Source organism: Lytechinus variegatus, chromosome 12 (genome assembly GCF_018143015.1).
Source record: "Lytechinus variegatus isolate NC3 chromosome 12, Lvar_3.0, whole genome shotgun sequence".
In the NCBI taxonomy this organism is placed as follows: domain Eukaryota; kingdom Metazoa; phylum Echinodermata; class Echinoidea; order Temnopleuroida; family Toxopneustidae; genus Lytechinus; species Lytechinus variegatus.
The window spans coordinates 23,676,378-23,697,654 of record NC_054751.1 but is presented as its reverse complement, the minus strand read 5'-3'; the positions used below and the strand labels follow the sequence as shown (position 1 = coordinate 23,697,654).

General features: G+C 36.9%; 1 protein-coding gene across 1 annotated transcript; it reads right to left on the bottom strand.

The window, feature by feature from the left end:
• Positions 1–92: 92 nt before the first annotated feature.
• Positions 93–11,238, bottom strand: LOC121425635. The gene is made up of 4 exons (XM_041621759.1): positions 11,061–11,238; positions 8,113–8,232; positions 2,631–2,780; positions 93–1,569 (listed from the first exon to the last, which is right to left on the bottom strand). The coding sequence occupies exons 1-4, from the start codon at positions 11,146–11,148 to the stop codon at positions 1,085–1,087; spliced, it is 843 nt and encodes a 280-aa protein (XP_041477693.1). The 5' UTR covers positions 11,149–11,238; the 3' UTR covers positions 93–1,084.
• Positions 11,239–21,277: the final 10,039 nt, after the last annotated feature.

Below are 21,277 nucleotides of genomic sequence, written 5' to 3'. Positions count from 1 at the left end.
ACGCAAGACACAACCTTTGAACAGAAATCTCTGTAACTCAAAACTTTGAACATGCTGAATGAAATGGAGATAAAAATATACACCTTTTTTCTGGAGTTGTCTTATTTAATAAACAACTATGATATACAGTATATAAAGAATATTAAACATGTTTCCAATCATTCTGAAGAATTTTCTACCAGAAAAATATACAAAGAAAGGTGTTTATATTGCTGAGATTACATCATGAAGACATTGAAGACCTGGGGTGTTTCATCAATATCTGTCGTCTCATAACGAAAATTTCCATTTTTTTTATTGGCTGCGAAGCACAGGTGTCTGACGGTTACCATCGATTACTCTGGTAACTGCTTCTCGATAACCTGTCGGTGCTGACAACTTTGATGAAATAATCCCCAGATCATCATAATTATATATCTACTACTAGTATACCGTCACCACTCAAGGAGTTGTGAGATGAATGGATATACAATTCAACCAATATTATTACTTAACTATAATGTTGACCGGACATTGTCTGACCCTCGAGTAGGGTCTAGACTGTCAACTTTCAGTTCACCATTATAGGGTTCCATGACAATTCTTCCCATGGAAAATCTGCACGTTATGCCAAACATAAAACCTTAATAAACCCTAAGCCTTATTTTTACATTATTCTGAACCAAAATCTCTATGAAAATCCTCACTCCCTCTGAGATATTAAGACCGGAGCAAATGTCACAGGAGAAAATGTCGTGTCACTAAATCTTTAACCATATTTTGAATGATATGGTTACATAACTTTTTTGAAACACGGAAGGAGTAGGGGGTAGGGGTGGGCAATATTCTCCCTCGCTGTATACATGCTATAAAACCTAAAACCCCCCAAAATCAAGGTTTCTGAAAATTATCTGTCAATGGAACACTGGAAAAAGTAACAGTGGGTGCAACTTAGTACTAGCTACTTCGAAAGTACTAGCTACTTGGAATTGACAAATATTCCTTCGGGAATTCCTTTTGTGGACTGCATGTTTCAATAGATGAGCTACACTACACAGATATAATTCAACGTACGCACTATATTATCACTCGATCTAAACAATTTCTAAATCGTACACACAGCGCAAGTGAGTTCCTGACCGTCAATATAGGGTCCACAAGGAAGCCCAGTTCCGGCCGCACATGTAGCTGTTACCATGTAAAAGAGAGCCCCATTTTCGTTTCCAGCTGTACCAGGCTCTACTTCCATGTCATGATCGAAACAAACGAACTCAGTACGTTTGTGGCCATGATAGGCTGACATGAGGTAACCACTGTACTCCAGGCGCCACTCGTCAGAAGGGCACTCGTTCCGCGCAGGGATCATAAATTTGGTAGATCGTCCTGAGGGCGCCCTACAGACTGCACATTTTGGTGTGTGGTCGTGGATACCTTGGAGACGACCGATGGCGTTGTTGGTCTCATATTCGGCAGAGTACAGCAGACCACGACTTCCACCAGACTGATGTTCATCATAAATTGGGTCAGGTGGCATACAGAGATAGTTAGAACCACTTCCTGTATGTGTGTAGTGAGCTCCTGCTGCAGTTCCTACAAATTGCATACACAACAATGCTTATAAGTAGGGGAAGGCGGGGTAAGTTGAGCATTGGGGCAAGTTGAGCCACCAGCCCCAGGCCAATAATGAATGAGTCAGGCCAATAATGAATGAGTCAGGAATTGTGTTAGTGAAGTGTATTGATGACCCATTGCATAACCCCTAACCCCACCACATTGTTTTCAACTTTTTAACAAAAAGTACCTTTTTAGAGCTAGGGAAAAATACAAATTTCAGCCAAAAAAAGTTTTAAAAGGGTGTGAAATAGACACACACACGTCTTTAAACACAATAAAGACAAACGAACAACATTGTTAGTCCAAGTATGGATCTTAATTCTTGTCATAGTCCTTTACATGATGGATGTATTAGAAATGTATGCATGCAAAATTACCGCATTACGTTCGGAGTGGGGTGACTTAATCCACCCAACATGAGGTAAGTTGAACCTTAAAAAGCCATCGATAAACGGGCAGAAAGGAGTTAATTTATGTAAATGTTCTCTCTTTTTTTTAGGGGATGTTAGAATTTATGGAGAATTAGCAAGTGAAAAGACTTTAAATAAAAAAAATTGGCGTGATGGTTTTACCTCTATACTTTTTGTAGATTGTTTTTTGTGGCTCAACTTACCCCACAGATGGGGCAAGTTGAGCCATTTGACATCTCTTTTTCAAAGGTGACAATGACTTTCAGTGTGGGGTTTAGAAGTTACACATAGGTGAAAAATATTTCAGAAGAATTAAATTTTAAGGCAAGGTACTTATTTCAACAAGATATATCAATTTTAACATGCAAAAAGCAATAAGTGTCCCTAGCTACAGTTCAGCAGAAGATTATATAACATGCTATTCAATTGTAGTTATTGTATATTCTAATTTTCATTATTTTTACAAAATATTCTTATATTTGTTGCCATATTGCTTTTAACTCTGTTGCAAAATATAGTTACTGTCCCTTCCCCCATCGCACAGCTTTTTGTCCACTGAACTGCGTGAATCAATGAAATTGAATAAAAGGTAATAAATACAACGTATTTTTAAAAATGTTTTCTTACCAGCATAAACCAGTTCTGATCCATCAACACAAACATCTCTACCCCATCTTATATACACAGCTCCACTACTATTGACATTGATTACTGTATTACTACCACTCGTGTTTTCACTGCTACCATCATTCGTTTGATCTACAGGACTCGGCATTCCTGAAGACGGGGAACAAATGTTTTGAATATAAATAAATTATGTGTATGTATAATTATAAGTATATTGTGAAAGAAATGAATGAAGAGAACAATGGTAGGCGTAGCTTGAATCAATGTTCCCCAGAGCTATCTACCCTTGGAAACATTGGTGAGGCCGAAAAAATGTCACTGCCGGGAATCGAACCTGGGACCCGGCCAGGGGCGTCGAACCATTTTTCAGATGGGGGGGGGGGGGCAAAATCATGAATCAACTTTCCAAAGGCAAGACAAACACACAAACTCAAACACACACACACATTTCATTCTATCTCATTCATGAGTCATATATATATATATATATATCTCACCAACAAATTAATGCGATCGCGAAGCGCGAGCTGAATTTTTTTAATATACCGCACAGGAAAAAGGTGTCTGTTTAGGAATGTTTGTAGTAACTCATGAGGAGAATACATATCTCACTACACAGAAAATGCGAGTGCCGAGAGCGAGCTGAGACCTGAAAGCCTGACATTCTAAGCATTTTTGGTACCATTGATTAAGATGGGTATCTAAAAAAAACAATAGATGCGAGCGCGAAGCGCGAGCTGAAAATTTTGATATTTCGATCTGAAAAAATTGATTTTTATGGACGTTTTTAATAACGAAACAAGATAATTAAAATAAGATCCAACAAAACATTATTGCAAATCGAAGCGGGAGTTCTTTAGGGTTTAAAACTGAAAACGGGACATTCTATTCACCTATTTAATCATGAAAAGTATGGGTTTTTGCTACAGAAATGATGCGAGCGCGATCCAATCTGAAAAGCGGACATTTTGAGCACGATTTTGAATAAAGAATGAGTTGTTTATCTCAATCTCGCTTGCTGATTTCTGTGTTACATTACAATCTTATTTTATTTTTTTGCACATGCGGAATTATTGGGGGGGCAAAACGATATGTTTGCCCCCCCCCAAAATATTTTCATTGGTGGGGCGATCGCCCCCCCCCCCCCAGGATCGACGCCTCTGGACCCGGCCATAGAACGCGGTGCCTTAACCACTAGACCACAGAGGCGGATATAGTGGCTAGGGCGCCCCCCGATTCGATTGACCGTCAGATTAACATATTGACTGGGCGTTGTGGCGTGCGCCTGTAATCCAAGCTGTGGGGAAGTTACAAATTGATGCAGAGGTTCGAGTCCTGGTCGCGTCTTTCGGATGGTGACGCTAAAGGTCGGTCCCAGACGTAAATAATCATATCTGATTGATATACGTCTGACAAAACTCAAATACACACACACACATATTTTCGACCCCATTAATTAAATTTCCTTTGTCGGGTGTAGATAAGTTTTAAGCTGAATCAAAGCAAGTGCTTAGAAACAGTTATTGTTATTTATGTTTGAAATCTTTCTCTCTGAAAAGAGGGTCAAAATTTTGAGCTATGTCTACACTTGGAAAAATTGATGAGGCGAAAAAAATGTCTCTGCCAGGAATCGGACCCGGGACCCCCGCGTAGAGCGCCGATGCCTTAACCACTAGACCACAGAGGCGGGTTATAGTGACTAGGACGACCCCAATCCGATTGGTCGTCAATCTGATCTGGGTCGCCCCAGCCACTAACCCGTCTCTGTGGTCTAGTGGTTAAGGCATCGGCGTTCTAAGCTGGGGCCCGGGTTCGATTCCCGACAGAGGCATTTTTTCGGCCTCACTAATTTTTCCAAGGGCAGATAGCTCTGGGGAACCTTGATTTGAGCTATGCCTAAAATACCATTGATCTCTTCATTCGGATTCATTCATTTGAAAACATATATTTAAATAAAAGAGTTGGCAAAGCTATTGTACATACAATTTCTCACATTTGTATATTGTTCCATACATTTACTGAATCTAAGCACCAATTGCTTTGCAGCTGAGGCATGGCGACTTGTCATTGTTCAAAACTCATCGACACCCGACAAAGAGAATTTAATCAGTGATGTCGAAAATCTGTTTATCTGATGGTCAATCGGATCGGGGTCGCCCAAGCCTCTAGCCCGTCTCTGCGGTCTATAGTGGTTAAGGCACCGGCATTCTAAGCTGGGGGGCCGGGTTCGATTCCGGGCAGAGACAAAAAATTATTTACCGGGAATCGAACCCGGGCCCCCAGCTTGGAACACCGGTGCCTTAACCACTAGACCACAGAGACGGGTTAGTGCAGGGACCCCGGGGAAGAACAGGTTGGTTATTAATAATCTGAAACGGGTCTATCCCTGTGATATATAATTTTGTATTACATGCATTGTTAAGTTTGATTATTGTCACATTGATATATTGTATATAATTATTTGAATGTTTATTTTGTTTATATTTATGCACCAAGTGCCTAGGGCGATCCCAATTCGACTGACGGTCAGATAAACAGATTTTCGACACTATACCAATTTTAATTTCCTTAGTCAGGTGTCGGTGGGTTTTGAACAATGACAAGCCGCCATGCCCTAGTTGGATCGAAGCTTTTGCTGAAATACAGTACATGCTTAGAGCTATAGCTCTATGGTACATGTATGGGAGAAATTATACAAAGACAAAGATTGTATAATTAAGAAAAAGATAGTGACTAAGATAGAAGAGTGACTTCCCTCGCTCTCTCGATTATGACACTTACCAGGGGCGACAGTTTGGGGACAGGGGCACCCCCGGGGCACCCCTTCCCACATTAGGAATGTTAAAGTCTTTGATGAAAAAGTTAAGACGACGAAGAAAGTAGAGTACATGGGTGTCGATCACGGGGGGGATGGGGGGATATATCCCCCAGTATTTGAAGTGGGGGGATGGCCTGTATTATCATCCCCCCAATAATTTAGGGTAGAAAAATTATAATAATGATGATGAAAAAATGAAAAGTTTGATCATGATGATTATAGTGATGCTTATAGTATGCCATCAATCAGTTTGTTTCCCTCGCAATTTGTGTATATTGTTATTATTTTCAGGACTATTAAACAGATGGGTGGAGGTTCAAGATGAAAAAGAATGAAATGCATATGATATTTTTTAACACATAACATAAAAGGACCCCAACGAAAACTAACTTATGTTGATACGGCGTTCCATCCCACCAGTGGTGAATAAATTAATTTTAATAAATCAATTAATTCAAAAGGGTGGAAAAATAAACGGGAGTAAAAGGGTGACAAGATAAATCATCTAAGGAATGACGGTAAGCCCGATTGCGCACGAGAAGCCACACAATTTGTGCTAGTCTTAATTGGTCCGAATCTGCATTTTATCATCATGCATTAAGAAGAAAAAAGATATTGCCAGTCGGGTTAGATTTAAGAGAGAAGTTGTATACACAGAGGCATCGATCCTAGGGGGGGGGGGGCAAGGGGGCGATCGTCCCACCGATGAAAATAGGGGGGAAATATATCGTTTTGCCCCCCCCCATAATTCCGCATGTGCAGCTAAAAATAAAATAAGATTGTAATGCTACGCTGAAATCAGCAAGCGAAATTGAGATAACAACTCGATTTTGATTTGAAATCGTGCTTTGAACGCCGGTGCCTTAACCACTAGACCACCTTCACCCGACAAAGGTAATTGGTATAGTGTCGAAAATCTGTCTTTCTGACGGTCAATCGGATCTCGGTCGGCCTAGCCACTAGCCCGTCTCTGTGGTCTAGTGGTTAAGGCACCGGCGTTCAAAGCTGGGGGCCCGGGTTCGATTCCCGGCAGAGACATTTTTTCGGCATAACCAATTTTTCCAAAGGGTAGATAGCTCTGGGGAACCTTGATTTAAGCTACGTCTACCATTGTTCTCTTCATCCATTTCTTTACAATATTTAAATAAAAGAGTTGCCAAAGCTGTTGTACATGTATAACTTCACACATTTGTATACTTTCTCACATACGTGTACTGTATCGAAGCAATAGCTTTGATCCAGCTGAGGCATGACGGCTTGTCATTGTTCAAAACTCACCTTCACCCGACAAAGGTAATTGGTATAGTGTCGAAAATCTGTCTTTCTGACGGTCAAACGGATCTCGGTCGGCCTAGCCACTAGCCCGTCTCTGTGGTCTAGTGGTTAAGGCACCGGCGTTCAAAGCTGGGGGCCCGGGTTCGATTCCCGGCAGAGACATTTTTTCGGCATAACCAATTTTTCCAAAGGGTAGATAGCTCTGGGGAACCTTGATTTAAGCTACGTCTACCATTGTTCTCTTCATCCATTTCTTTACAATACTTTCTTTACAATATTTAAATAAAAGAGTTGCCAAAGCTGTTGTACATGTATACCTTCACACATTTTTTTATATATATATATATATATATATATATATACATATATATATATATATATATATATATATATATATATATATGCATATATTTATCAATATAAGCCTATGTGTGGGAGTGAGTTTGTGAGTTTGTTCGTTTTGTGTGATCGAGCGCCTTTGGAACGTTGATTCAAGATTTTGCCCCCCCCCCATCTGAAAAATGGATCGACGCCCTGTGTATACATCACGCTCAATATGTACGTGGTTAAGACAATTTTTGTCATTTTTTTTATTTCGTATGAGTTTAGAATAGGCTTACTTGTATTTTCCAAAAAAAATGATGTAAGTGCAGTACACTACAACAATGAACGAATTTCCAAGAACACCATGCATTATCAACCACTCCCAAAATGTCCTAACATGTGATTTTAGTGGGGTTAATGTTGAAAGATCCCCATCCACAAGAACATTTGTGTCAATTATCCCCCCCCCCCAACCAAGAATACCGATCGACACCCATGGTAGAGTATACAATAAAGATCTGTGTCGTGTCACTCGAAATTGCCCATTATCAATTGAAAAAATAACAATGTCGCATGACTGTGACGCCACCCTGACTGCTTGGATTACGGTAAATAGAAGATTTTTTTTCCAATACTTAGCAAATATGGAGTTAGGATATTGCACATAACGATTGTATTTCTTAGTATTTTTTTTTACTGAAATAACACTATTTCCTTCCTTGTTCTGGTATACTAGCTCTAATGAAGCGAAATAAAAAGTGTATCAAGTTTGTGTCATCGGGTGACATTATCATCAATAATTATCATTAATATTATCATTCTCATTATTATAATCAATTATCTTTATTTTCATTATCATTATTCCTGTCATTATCATCGACACCTCAGTCACATTTGTTCTAAGGAGGCCGTGCAGCGAGTCGAAAACAGCCATTTTATTCATTTTTATTCAAACCATCTATAATTATGTAGCTGGTACGAAAAAATGTTAAAACGGTTTCGACTAGAGCAAATGTGACTGAGGTATTAACAACAGTTTGACTCCCGTCGTCACCATTATTCTACCTGATAGTTGGCCATTACACGAAGCGTCCCTCCCATCACGACCGTCTCTTCCCGGCAGGCCAATGTCTCCAGGTGGTCCACGGGGACCGGGAGCTCCTTCTGGACATAGAGAACACGGACCTGACATGAAATAAAAGATCAAATTTACTGTAAATGTATTTCAATTTTCTTGTTTATAGGGGAATCCAGCCTTGGTCATAAATGTTGTGTTGGAAAGGAGAAAAATGAATAAGACAGAATGGTGAAGGTTTGAAAGAAATCGGACAAGCAATATATATATATTTATAATTCATGACTAAACATGTTCTTCTTTCGGGAGTGGGTATGAAATAATTTTTCAGTTGATGCATAATGAAGATAGGCCTACAATAAAACCCATTTTCAATACTTAAAGAAAATGACATTTCACTGATTTTTTCCCCCTTAATTCGCGATACACGAGGAAGCTACTCGCATATGATGTCACAAATCCTCCAAAATAACATTATAACTTTTTGTTAATATTTGCTTCGGCAAGAAATTTATCCACAATGTACTGCACTCGACCCAGGTGAGGTAAATGGGTACCTGGCAGGAATTTATTCCTTGAAATGCCTTCGCGCTGTAAAAGGCTGCGGGGCTAAGGCCGGGGTAATAATCAAATGAAGCGCATTTGGCAGTGATATGCGCTATATAAGCATGTTGGTATTATTATTATTATTATATTAATATTTGATAGATTTTCGTCAAATCTTCACCAATATTTTTTCTGCTATTTTTTTACAATAAACCTTGTCAGGATTAGCTTCCCCTTTAACTATATTGCCCCAAATGGACTTCATCACAGTGGCCACTGGGGCGGATCCAGGACGGGGGGGCACAGCACTCCTTTGCCCCCCTCCCCCCCTTGAGAAGCAAAATTAAAATGTGTAATGTAAAAATACCGTTAAAACAGAAGTGTCCCCCCCCCCCTTGATAATTAAGACCTTTTTTTGCTAGTCATATTTTTCCTCGGAAAAATGTGCCCCCCCCCCTTGGAAAATCCTGGATCCGCCCCTGATCGTGGCAATATTCACACTAAGAAATAAAGGTCAAGTTTGCTCATGAATCATTGTTAGCTCCTTTGAGGTGTAATTTTGCACCCTATTTGGAAAAGGTGCACCAATTCACACTATTACTATTATTTGTACCAATAAATGCTCGATTGCATCCTGAGAAGTGCAACATTTTTACCTTTAAAGCCTGTGTATAGCTTTGGTAAAGGGTCAATAATGTGATTGCTAATCGAATATCATCTAATATGACAGTCTTACTGAAGCGTAGAGACCGTTAGATATTTTTCCAACAGCACTTCTCTGAGAAAATTTCAAATATTCAAATCTTGGATATATAGCGCCCTCTCTCGGCGATGCTTGTTTTAAATTAAAAAATGGGCATTCAAGCACTTATCTTATAAATTTAGTGATTAGATATCCAAAAGTTACAGACAAAGAACATATCTTGAAAGTTTCAGCCCATTCCATGATTTGGAATAGGATTTAATTGAAAGATAAAAACACACAGATATTTTAATTTGATCGGGTGACCCGATCAAGTTAAATTTCCATGTAAAATCGCAAAATTTATCCTGTAAAACACATTTTCATTTCATATCCTCCACATCATAACTGTTATAGGGCATATCCATTCATATTAGCTAGCAATGAATTGGAATAGTGATAGGTGCATTTTGGTGGATTTACCAAAACTATACACAAGCTTTAAGGAGCATAATGGACGTTACGAAAGGTTCAAATTTGCATCTTTATTGCATGGTTCATCTCTGTACCATATTAGGGTGCCGAAAAAAGGCATCATCTGAGTAAATATGAATGAAAAATAATACATCCCTGTCCATAATTCATTCCAAATACCTTAATGATTATGTTTCTGAATTGCTTTTAGCTTCGTCAAATTAAGTTAGATTTTAAAAATACCCGTTATGTCATTATTGTAGTTCATTTTTTTATAAGCATCAAGCATTGAGGTTATTATTGCCTACAGTCATGACAGTTATCCAGTTAACTCTTTTTACCACTTAAGTCCACCAGTGGAAAAGGTAGGTAAATATTCAATATCCTATTATACTTCATGTATATTGAGTTTGATATATACGCATACGTGTATTTATCGGAGGACTATATCAATGTATTGTTTATTTGCCGAAGTGAATAATTAAAAATATAGACAGAAATAGAAATGAATAGTGAAATAAATAGTATACGAAAGGTTTTCATGAATTTAAAGTTTGTGTTGGCGCAAGTATGGAGATTAATACGTGACATTTAGCAGGCATTCTTTTCATTCCTATTAACTTGGAATTTGTTATGAATTTGATGTTGCTGTCTTATATGCATTGTTTTTTATCCGTAAAAGATTTGAATGAAATACAATAGAAATAGAAAATAATGTGAAATGAGCGGCTATCAAATATACATGATTGGAATAGCATAACGTGCATATAATAAATGTTTTATATATAATTTCACTTCATTGATATATAACTTTCATGTTAATCATTCAATTTTTAATACGCTTAATTTTCGGGCTAGCTATATTTGGAACTTGGAACTTTTGCTTGTCATATTTTCCTGGAACGAAATGACTTCCATTTTGTAGTGAATACTTTATTTATTCATTTATTTATTTATTATGGTCAAATTTTTCTTGGAAGAAAATCACCTCCATTTTGTAGTTAATAGCTGTTTTTGTAGCTTTCATTTTATTCCTGACCTAAATCACCTTTTTATGGGGGTTTGTTAATTTTTTAGTGTACAAATTGCCCCCCCCCCCCTGTAAAAATATTTGATCAGCTCTTGGTTGGAATCATGCATAATTCAGAGTCGTTGCAGCCCAAATCAATTAATATAAAAATATGAATATCATTAGATATTATCAACCCGTTTTAAGATATTCAGAAGACTACATACCACTGATCGGACCGTCCACGTCAATAGTGAGACCAGAAGCAGTAGCAATAGTGGTAACAGAAATCATCCAGAGTAATAGATTGGTCATCTTGAATTAGAATGTCCTGGATTCCGATGTCACAGCTAGGGATTTGATGCTCCTGTTGGAGTAAAAGGAATTTGATCGTTCATTACTGGAGGAATACTCAAGATGGTTGAGACATGCACGACTCGCCTAAATTTTCGTGTCAATGGTAATGGTGGGTCTATATTTCGAAAGATAAGAGGGGGAATGAAAGAGAAATGGGTGTATTTCTTAAATTTCTTAAGTATGGCACCACCAGCCTTAGTCAAGGGGTGAAGATATACCCCCTTCTCTTTACCAATATACACACTCTTCTTGTTTGTTTGTTTTTTCACTACTTGAAAACCATAGCAGAAATGTTGAATTTGAAAAAGCTTAGATTATCTCTGCGCACCTTTTGCTGAAACATCAATGCAATTAGCCGAAGTAATAGATGTGATGAAGAATTGATGAGACTTGGAGAAATGTAATTTCCTTACCTTTAAGTCTATATCTTCTTTTCTTCACGATGTGGTACTTCTCTGGCCTTTTTTTTCTGAAATTAGAATGGCTGTCTGATTTGTTAAGAGACAGTGATTGCATTTTATGATTACAAAGAAGATATGTGGAAGAGTACTTCGTCATGTTTGTTAATTCTAATTGGTTGAGAAGAGGACGAAGTCCCGCCCATCACTAAAGGGTAACAGCCAATCAAAGCGACTGTTTCGTTGTGACCGTGCCATCATTACTGTCGACAACTTAGGATTGTATATAAAAAAGAGGGGTATACTTTTTGTAAGACGATGTCCGACCTGAGAATTAGATAAAAAGGGGAGTGTGTTTAACTTTATTTAGCTATTTTTCAAAGAAGCAGGTGCCCCCACTCTCCATCCCTCTCCCTGACTTCCACCCCCCTCTCCCTCTCTCCCACCCCTCTCTCTTTCTCTTAAAGTTGACTCTTGAGAAGTGAAAAAAAATGTGTGGCCCAAAATCAAGTTGGCAAAAAGAGTCAAATCTAACAGGCATTAACAAAAACAATTTAATTGAAATAGGATGAAAAATGAAAAAGTTCGTACATTATTATTTTGAAAGTTTAGCATCATTCCCGGAGGGGCCACTTACATTGACGAGTGGATACCATGCGCGACCAAAAAAACACGTAAAAAAGATGTCTTTTTCACGATAGGGCACGTTACGTACGTAACGTGAAAAGGGTGTCAAAAACACAAAAATAATGAAAATAGGGTATCTATTTCGCTAGGAAAATTACGTGTTTAGGGTCGAATTTGCGGGGATGATAAAACAAACTTCAAAAGTCTTATAAATGATGTCCTTTTTGCCCCAACACTTCGTGTTTAGAGCCCGGGGGGCCACTTACATTGACGAGTGGATACCATGCGCGACCCAAAAAACACGTAAAAAGGATGTCCTTTTCACGATAGGGCACGTTACGTACGTAACGTGATAAGGGTGTCAAAAACGCAAAAATAATGAAAAAGGGTATCTATTTCGCTAGGAAAATTACGTGTTTAGGGTCGAATTTGCGGGGATGATCAAACAAAATTAAAATGTTTTGTAAAGGATGTCCTTTTTGTCCCAACACTTCGTGTTAAGAGTCCGATTTGCGCGAGGTGTAGAAGGTGGGGTCGTACTAAACCAAATAGGTAAAGCCGACGACCGAAGGACCCGTAACAATAAAACATTCTTGTACTTGTTTAGGGGTTCATTTCAGGGATTATTTGCCAATAGTATCGTTTTGTTTCCAATACTTGTTAAGGGTAGGGTTTCACACGCCAATACTTGTTAAGGGGTGCCTTTTCAGAATATGGAAATTACGTGTTTAGGGTGCTTTTCGAGACCCCATGGTCGCGCATGGTGTCCACTCGTGAATACAAGTGCCCCCCCCCCCCCCCCGGGGCATCATTATATATTTTCTGTGATTATGGTAAGAATGAGCGAGGCGATAACGCCATCTCTCATGCGTTCTAGTTAAATATCACTAAAAAATAGTAACAAGTGGCATGCCTCTGGCCGTCTCACCTGCATCACGCGGTTCCTTATAGCATCAGTGCTGACTTTGAAAACTACTCTAACTCGCACAAGATGTTCAGTGATACATAGTTACTTTTATGTCCACTTTTTATGAACTAGACCAATAAACTTACAGAGATATGATGGTTATTCAACAAAAAAACCCAACATGGCCAAAGTTCATTGACCTTACATGACCTTTGACCTTGATCATGTGACTTGAAACTCGCACAGGTTGTTCAGTGATACTTAATTACTCTTATGTCCAAGATTCATGAATCAGATCCATAAACTTTCAAAGTTATGATGGTAATTCAACAGATACACCCAATTCGGCCAAAGTTCATTGACCTTTGACCTTGGTCATGTGACGTGAAATGCGCACAGGATGTTCAGTGATACTTGATTACTCTAATGTCCAAGTTTAACGAACTAGACCAATAAACTTTCAAAGTTATGATGGTAATTCAACAGATACCCCCAATTCGGCCAAAGTTCATTGACCCTAAATGACCTTTGACCTTGGTCATGTGACATAAAACTCACGCAGGATGTTCAGTGATAATTGATTGACCTTATGTCCAAGTTTCATGAACTAGGTCCATATATTTTCTAAGTTATGATGACATTTCAAAAACTTAACCTCAGGTTAAGATTTCGATGCTGATTCCTCCAACATGGTCTAAGTTCATTGACCCTAAATGACCTTTGACCTTGGTCATGTGACATGAAACTCTAATAGGATGTTCAGTAATACTTGATTAACCTTATGGCCAAGTTTCATGAACTAGGTCCATATACTTTCTAAGTTATGATGTCATTTCAAAAACTTAACCTCAGGTTAAGATTTGATGTTGACGCCGCCGCCGCCGCCGCCGTCGGAAAAGCGGCGCCTATAGTCTCACTCTGCTATGCAGGTTAGACAAAAATGAATAGAAAATCAGTTGCGCTGAAAAATCTTTGTTCAAGCAAATGTTCACTGTGCTTGGTTCTTATCATCTTGGACAAAATGTCCCCAAATTTGAAGAGAAATACCACGCCAACTTCCATTTGAGATCCTAATACTGTTGATACGATAAAAATTCCCAATCAAAAAAAATAAAGGCCCTTTCTGTGTCATTTTGTATTTTATTCCGGGTATTCTTCGAGCCGGACGGGGTGCACAGTGGCTTTCCAGATCAATCTGATCCGGGATTTTGACGAGTCGTATATAGATATAGTAATAAACGATATCACCATAGGCGGCGGAAGCGGGGGGACGTGTCCCCCCTTAATTTGAGGTGGGGGACGGTCCCCATCAATTTTGTTTTCTTTTTGCTTGTCAATTTTGTTTCCTACATCCCCCCTAAATTCACGTGGACCCCCTGAAATGTTTGTGGCCCCCCTCTTGCACCCACAAATGTAATAACACTTTACCCACAAATGTAATAATTTCACCCACAAATGTAATAATGCACTTTACCCACAAATGTAATAATTTTTGATCGCCCACAAATGTATTAATGACTTTACCCACAAATGTAATAAATTTGAAGGGATTTTTGGCGAATCCGTTCTAAACTAAAATCCTATAGTAATGCGTTTATATAGCCATGGACCTATTGTAATAGGTCCATGATATAGCACAAAAGTGCAAAGTCTTTTTTCCAGACCCGGTTAATTCCAAAATTATAAAATAAGTCCAAAGTCTTTTTTCCAGACCCGGTTGTTAAAAAAATTATAACATAAGTCCAAACTAAGACACGATAATGATATTCGAGTGGAATAAAAATAAGAATCAAGCTTAGCCATGGACCTATTGTAATAGGTCCATGATATAGCACAAAAGTCCAAAGTCTTTTTTCCAGACCCGGGTAATTAAAAAATCATGATATAAGTCAAAGCCTTTTTTTCCAGACCTGGTTGTTCAAAAAATTATAATATAAGTCCAAAGTCTTTTTCCAGACGCGGTTGTTTAAAAAATTATAACATAAGTCCAAAGTCTTTTTTCCAGACCCGGTTATTACAAAAATTATAATATAAATCCAAACTAAGATACCATAATGATATTCCAGTGGAATAAAAAATGAAAATCGAGCTTAGTCTTTTCTCCAAACCCTGTTTTTTCCAAAATTATAAATAACAATACAAGAACAAAAACAGTATAAAGACCCCATAATCTTATTAATGCTGGATAACGTGTGTGTGTGTATTTGAGTTTTGTCAGACGTGTATCAATCAGATATGATTATTTACGTCTGGGAACGACCTTTAACGTCACCATCCGAAAGACGTTACCATGACTCGAACCTCGAGCCTCTGCATCAATTTGTAACTTCCCCCAAAGATTGAATTACAGGCGCACGCCACAACGCCCAGTTGTGGGCATGGACATATGGCGTAGTCTTTCAGCCAGACCCAGTTATTTTTTTCAAAATAACGCAAATAGTAATAATAAAAAACTACAAATCTAAGACCAAGCAATCCTTCAACCTAAGAACCTGTTTTAAAAAGAGGTTAAGAGCGTTGTCTTTATTCCAGGACCTAATCATTAAAAAAATTACAAAAAAAATCTTCTAACGTAAGACCCTATCATATTCCTATTCTTGTGGAATAACATGACTTTTAAAACGTACTCTTTCCTCCAGACCCGATTATTTAAAAATGAATTTAACAAAACTTCAAATCTAAGACCAATCTTCAAAAGTTACACCCAGTAAAAAAAATATGTCTTTACCCCACACCCATTTTTTTAAAAATAATACTAAGACCCATACAAAATATTGTAATAGTGCATGGGTAAAGCAAACATCATTTCTCCAGACTTGGTTATTTGAAAAAATAAAATAGTTTTTAGGAATATTCCAAAAATACCCAATAATCTAATTACTGTGGAATAACATGAAGATCGATTGTAGACTTTCCTCCAGACAGTTATTTCAAGAATAAAGCAATAAAAACCCAACCCCCAACAACGAATCTAAGAACCAACAATCCTCCAAATTAAGACCATGTAGAAAAGCACATGTTTAGACCGTTGTCTTTATTCCAGACCAAGTCATTCAAAAAATAATTTAAACAATCTTAAACACATAAAACTTTGTCATATTCTTATTCCTGTGGAATAACACGAGTATTATGCTTAGTTCGTCTAGACCCGATTATTTAAAAGATAAACAAATGTAAAAAAAAATCATGGCTAAGATCAATCTTCAAAATTAAACCCAGTTAAAATGCTTATTGGGTTTAGAGTGTTGTCTTTACCCCACACCCAGTTCTCTTAAAAATACAAATTAAGCGAAACATTAATCTTAAGACTTAGACCTCAGCATCTTCCGAACTAAACCCCTCAAAAAAGTTCCGCAACTCCAGTTTGAGTGCTAATAAATTTCTTAGTGTGCCATCATCATATGTAAAGGTGGTATCATTGGAAAGTATGATTATTCCTCTTTACGATTATGTGTCATTTGTAATGCTAGTGTTATCATGAAATACACAGACATGATAAATATGCAGCAATGTAAAAAATGAAATGTTGCAAAATTCGTTGCCACGGTCATGTTTGAGTTCTGCAACTCAAACTGCAAGTTTGAGTGCTAATAAATTTCTTAATGTGCCACCATCATGTGTAAAAGTGATATCTTTAGGAAGCATGATTATTCTTCTTTACAATCATGTGTCATTTGTAATGATAGTGTTATCATGAAACACACAGACATGATAATACGCAGCAATGTTAGACATGAAATGTTGCAAAATGCGTCGTTTGCAATAGTGCATGAATTGTTAATATTGAATTTATCTAAATATATTTTTATTACTTTGGATGTTTCATCCAACAGTATTGCCGTTTTCTCATGGCTTTAAATGTATTTGGTATTATTGTTCAGTCAGTGCGTCTTACAATGTATTTTCTCTCTACATGTATTTTGTGTCTTAATGAAATTGCCATTCTTATTACTTCTTGGTTTGAAATCAATTCAATTCTACAGCATTTATATGTTAATCACTTTTTACAACACAGTAACCATTATGGTTACTGTGTTGTTGGTTTATCTGAGACCTGGTTGAATGATTTTCAATACTCTCTTGTTTCTATTGATGGGTTTACCTTTTATTCTAATAACAGAGAACATAAAAGAGGGGGAGGGGTCGGGTTTTACGTGTCTAATAATTTAAATGTCAGAGAACTAAAAGAGCTAAATGAAATGTCTGATTTTATTGAATGTATTTTTATTCAAATTGAAATGCCTGACAAGAAGCAAATGGTTGTTGGCGAAATATACAGGCCTCCAAAAGGTAACACTCAAGATTTTTTGGATTGTCTCCAAAACTTACTGTCATCTCCTGTTCTTTACAACAAGAATGTCTTTCTTATGGGCGACTTCAATCTAGACTTATTGCATTGTAACACTGTTTCTTCTTGCCAGGAGTTTCTTAATGTCATGTTATCTAGCTCTTTTATACCCTCAATTACCAAACCAACTAGAATTACAGACTCGTCGTCAACTTTGATAGACAATATTTTTGTAAATAGTTTATCTAGTACGTCATCTGGCATTTTGGTGTCTGATTTGTCAGACCATTTCCCAATTTTTGTTGAGGTGTTTTTCGGCAGAGATAAAAATAAATCTGCATCAATTAGTGTTCGAGACATATCAGAAGAAAATTTAAATAGATTTAGGGAGAGATTAAATGAGATCGACTGGAAAGTAATCTATAACATTCAAGACCCGGATATTTGTTTTGACAAATTCTTGGATCTTTTTATGTCTACTTATAATGCTACAATCCCCCTTAAGAAGTTTTCCCGCTCCACATATAAAAAGACACCTAGACTCCCCTGGATCTCTCAATCTCTCCTTAAAGATAAATTCCAGTATTGGTAACGATCTCAAAATGACTTTTTACAGAATTTAATATACTGACCACCCAAGTGTCTGTTTGTATGAATAAAAAATACATGCCAAAGGATTCTGGAAGAAATTGTGTAATTGCTGAGAAATAAGCAAAATAAGCGCGGATTTGGTCACTTCCGTCGGGTCTTTATTCCAGCAATAATAATACACTGTCCCACGTGTGCCTATCTGTGTTGGTGATCTTCAGTGTGAATATTTTTCGGCGTAGATTTCAAAATTTCACAAAGTTCAGTTAATGTAACTGTACCAGATCTAGATCCTCGATGATATACTGACAATTAAGCCTGGTTTTACAGACTTTCTCATGAAATCAGTGTTTATTGCAACTACTGGCATTTCTCTTTAAGTCTATCAACCGTAAAAACAATTTATTTTGCAAATACAAGAAACAGCTTGGTAAAGATAAACTTAAAAAGGAAATATATTCGATATCGTAATGTACTGACAACTTCCCTACGTCTCGCCAAAAAAAATGTATTTTTCTGATCAATTCAACAAGTACAAGAACGATATTTCGAGTACGTGGAGGGTGATAAACAAGGTCCTACGATCAAACAAAAAAGTCCGAACCAACAAAAGAAATTTCACACAACGGGAGAATCATTGAAGATCCTACTGAAATAGCCGAGTTGTACAACGATTACTTTTTCACATTGGTACTAATCTCTCAAGGAATATCCCTGAATCTGATAGAGAATTTACATCGTTTTTAAAGAATCCTAATCCGCAATCTATTTTCCTTACCCCTATAGTCGAATACGAAGTTAAAGATATTGTAAATAATTTAAAATGCAATAAGAGTCCTGGTGGTGATGGAATAACAAATTTTCTTTTGAAAAGGGTAATTAATGAAATACTCTCACCTTTGACATATATTTTTAATCTATCATTAGTAAATGGAGTTGTTCCTTGCAATATGAAAGTAGCAAAAGTTATACCTGTTTTTAAAAAAGATGATAAACGAGAAGTTTGCAACTATCGTCCAATTTCACTTCTCACTTCCCTTTCAAAGTTATTAGAAAAGATAGTATACTCACGCTTAATCAAATTTTTAACCGACAAGGTGGCATGTGCTGTCGATAAGTCATTACATACTGTTGGTATATTCCTGGACCTTTCCAAGGCCTTCGACACGATCAATCATGATATATTGTTATATAAATTATCACATTATGGTATTCGTGGGAAGGCCTTGGACTGGTTCAGGAGCTACCTCAGTTCTCGTAAACAATTTGTTTCTTATACAGGTATAAATTCTAGTTTGAAATCAATATCTTGCGGAGTACCACAAGGATCACTCCTTGGTCCCTTACTTTTTATTCTTTACATTAATGATTTTAAGAATTCTTCCAATATTTTGTCATTTGTTTTGTTTGCTGATGATTCTAATCTTTTTCTGTCTCATCGTGACCCACATACGCTACTTAATACTTTGAATGCAGAACTTCTATCAGTTCAGTCTTGGATTAGAGCTAACAAGTTGTCACTTAATGTTAAGAAAACTAATTTTATGATTTTTAGTAATTCTCTCAAAAGTTTACCTGGTCAAGTAGTCATGGATAATGTAAATTTATTACAGGTTGATTCCACCAAATTTCTTGGGCTCTATATTGATCATGATTTGTCTTGGAAGTGTCACATTAATTACTTGAGTAAATTGACTTCTAGGAGTATTGGTATTTTAAGCAAGCTAAAATTCTTTTTCCCTGATTATATACTATCAAACTTATATATGACTCTCATTTCATCACGATTAAATTATGGTATATTGGCTTGGGGTAATACAAACAAGACTGTATTAGAAATGTTATTCAAACTACAAAAGCGGGCAATTAGGGTAATTAACCAATCTGACTTTTATGCACACACAAATCCATTATTTATAAAAAAAAATAAAATCCTGAAAATTCATGATCTTTACGAATTTCATTTGGGTACATTCATGTTTCAACTCTCAAAAGATGATTTACCGGAATTTTTTTCTTCCTTGTTTCAAAGAAACAACCTTATCCATTCTTACCCTACCCGCCAAAGGGACTCATTTCACCTTCCACGTACTCGTACGTTATTTGCTCAAAGAACAATTGTATTCGAAGGACCAAGGCTTTGGAATAATCTTCCAAGCGAAATAACTAGCTGTTTATCTCTAAGTATGTTTAAATGTAAACTGAAATCATTTCTTTTGTCCAGTTATGGACACCGTTAAGACGCACTGGCTGAATATATGTAATATATTTGATTTGTACCTTTTTAAAGGTATAATGTGGTATAGTTTTTTATTTATTTATTTTTTTCATTCTTCGCTCATCCCCCTCCTATATTTCACATTGTTCACTTTTCCTCTAATTCTTTACCCCTTGATTTTGTGCTAATGTTTGGCTGTTCCTTTGTAGTCTATTCTTTAGTGTCCGATCTCCTTACGAACTTCATAATTACTTTAAGGAACCTGCAGACACTACAAGCTCTGCTTTTCATGCAGGTTCCTTCATATTTCACTTTATTTACTGCCATTATCTTTGTATTTTTCTATGTAACCAAATGTATTTCTTGTATTATGTTATTATTTTGTTATCTTGTGAAGTATGAAAATAAATTCAATTCAATTTCCAATTGTTTCGAGGATGGACCGAGTGCATTCACTGTCGCCTGCATGGTAGAAATTCTATAGAAATCAATGCATTTTGCAACATTTCACTTCTGACTTTTCTCGATGTTCAGGGTGATTGCATATTTCATGATTACATAATCAAAGCAAATGGCATGTTATTGTAAAGAAGAATAATCCAGCTTTCCAATGATACCGATTTCATCTTTTATACTTCATTAACCAAAAATATATCATCCCCCAAAACTGAGTTGCAAAACTTTTTTTGAGGGGTTTATAAAAACCATGTGATAACGCATACCACAAAGACAACAAATTAATCAAAGGCGTATATGATACGCGCGCCTTAAAATCCAAGATAACAACAAGAACAACAACGTTATTCTACACCAATGATATTGTGGGGTCTTTGCTGATACTGTTTGTTTTTATTGTTTCTCATAATTTCCTATTTTGAAATAACTGGGTCTGGAGCAAAGACTGCACCATATTTCCATGCTAAAAAAATTAAAAGAGAGAGAAGGAAAAAAGGAATGGAAAATATATATAAAAGGCTACTGAAAATGAACAAAAGCTGTGGCAAAAATCCTGGCTGGTTGCCAACCAAGGAAAGAAGAAGAAGCTATTCAATGTTGATAGG

Bases quoted from the DNA above. Each gene is read 5' to 3' on its own strand.
- LOC121425635 (XM_041621759.1), bottom strand. From the start codon at position 11,148: ATGACCAATCTATTACTCTGGATGATTTCTGTTACCACTATTGCTACT. The intron at 8,233-11,060 runs GTATGTAGTCTT...ATTTCATGTCAG, and splicing joins CGTGGACGGTCCGATCAGTG to GTCCGTGTTCTCTATGTCCA. The intron at 1,570-2,630 runs GTAAGAAAACAT...TGCAATTTGTAG, and splicing joins ATCAGAACTGGTTTATGCTG to GAACTGCAGCAGGAGCTCAC.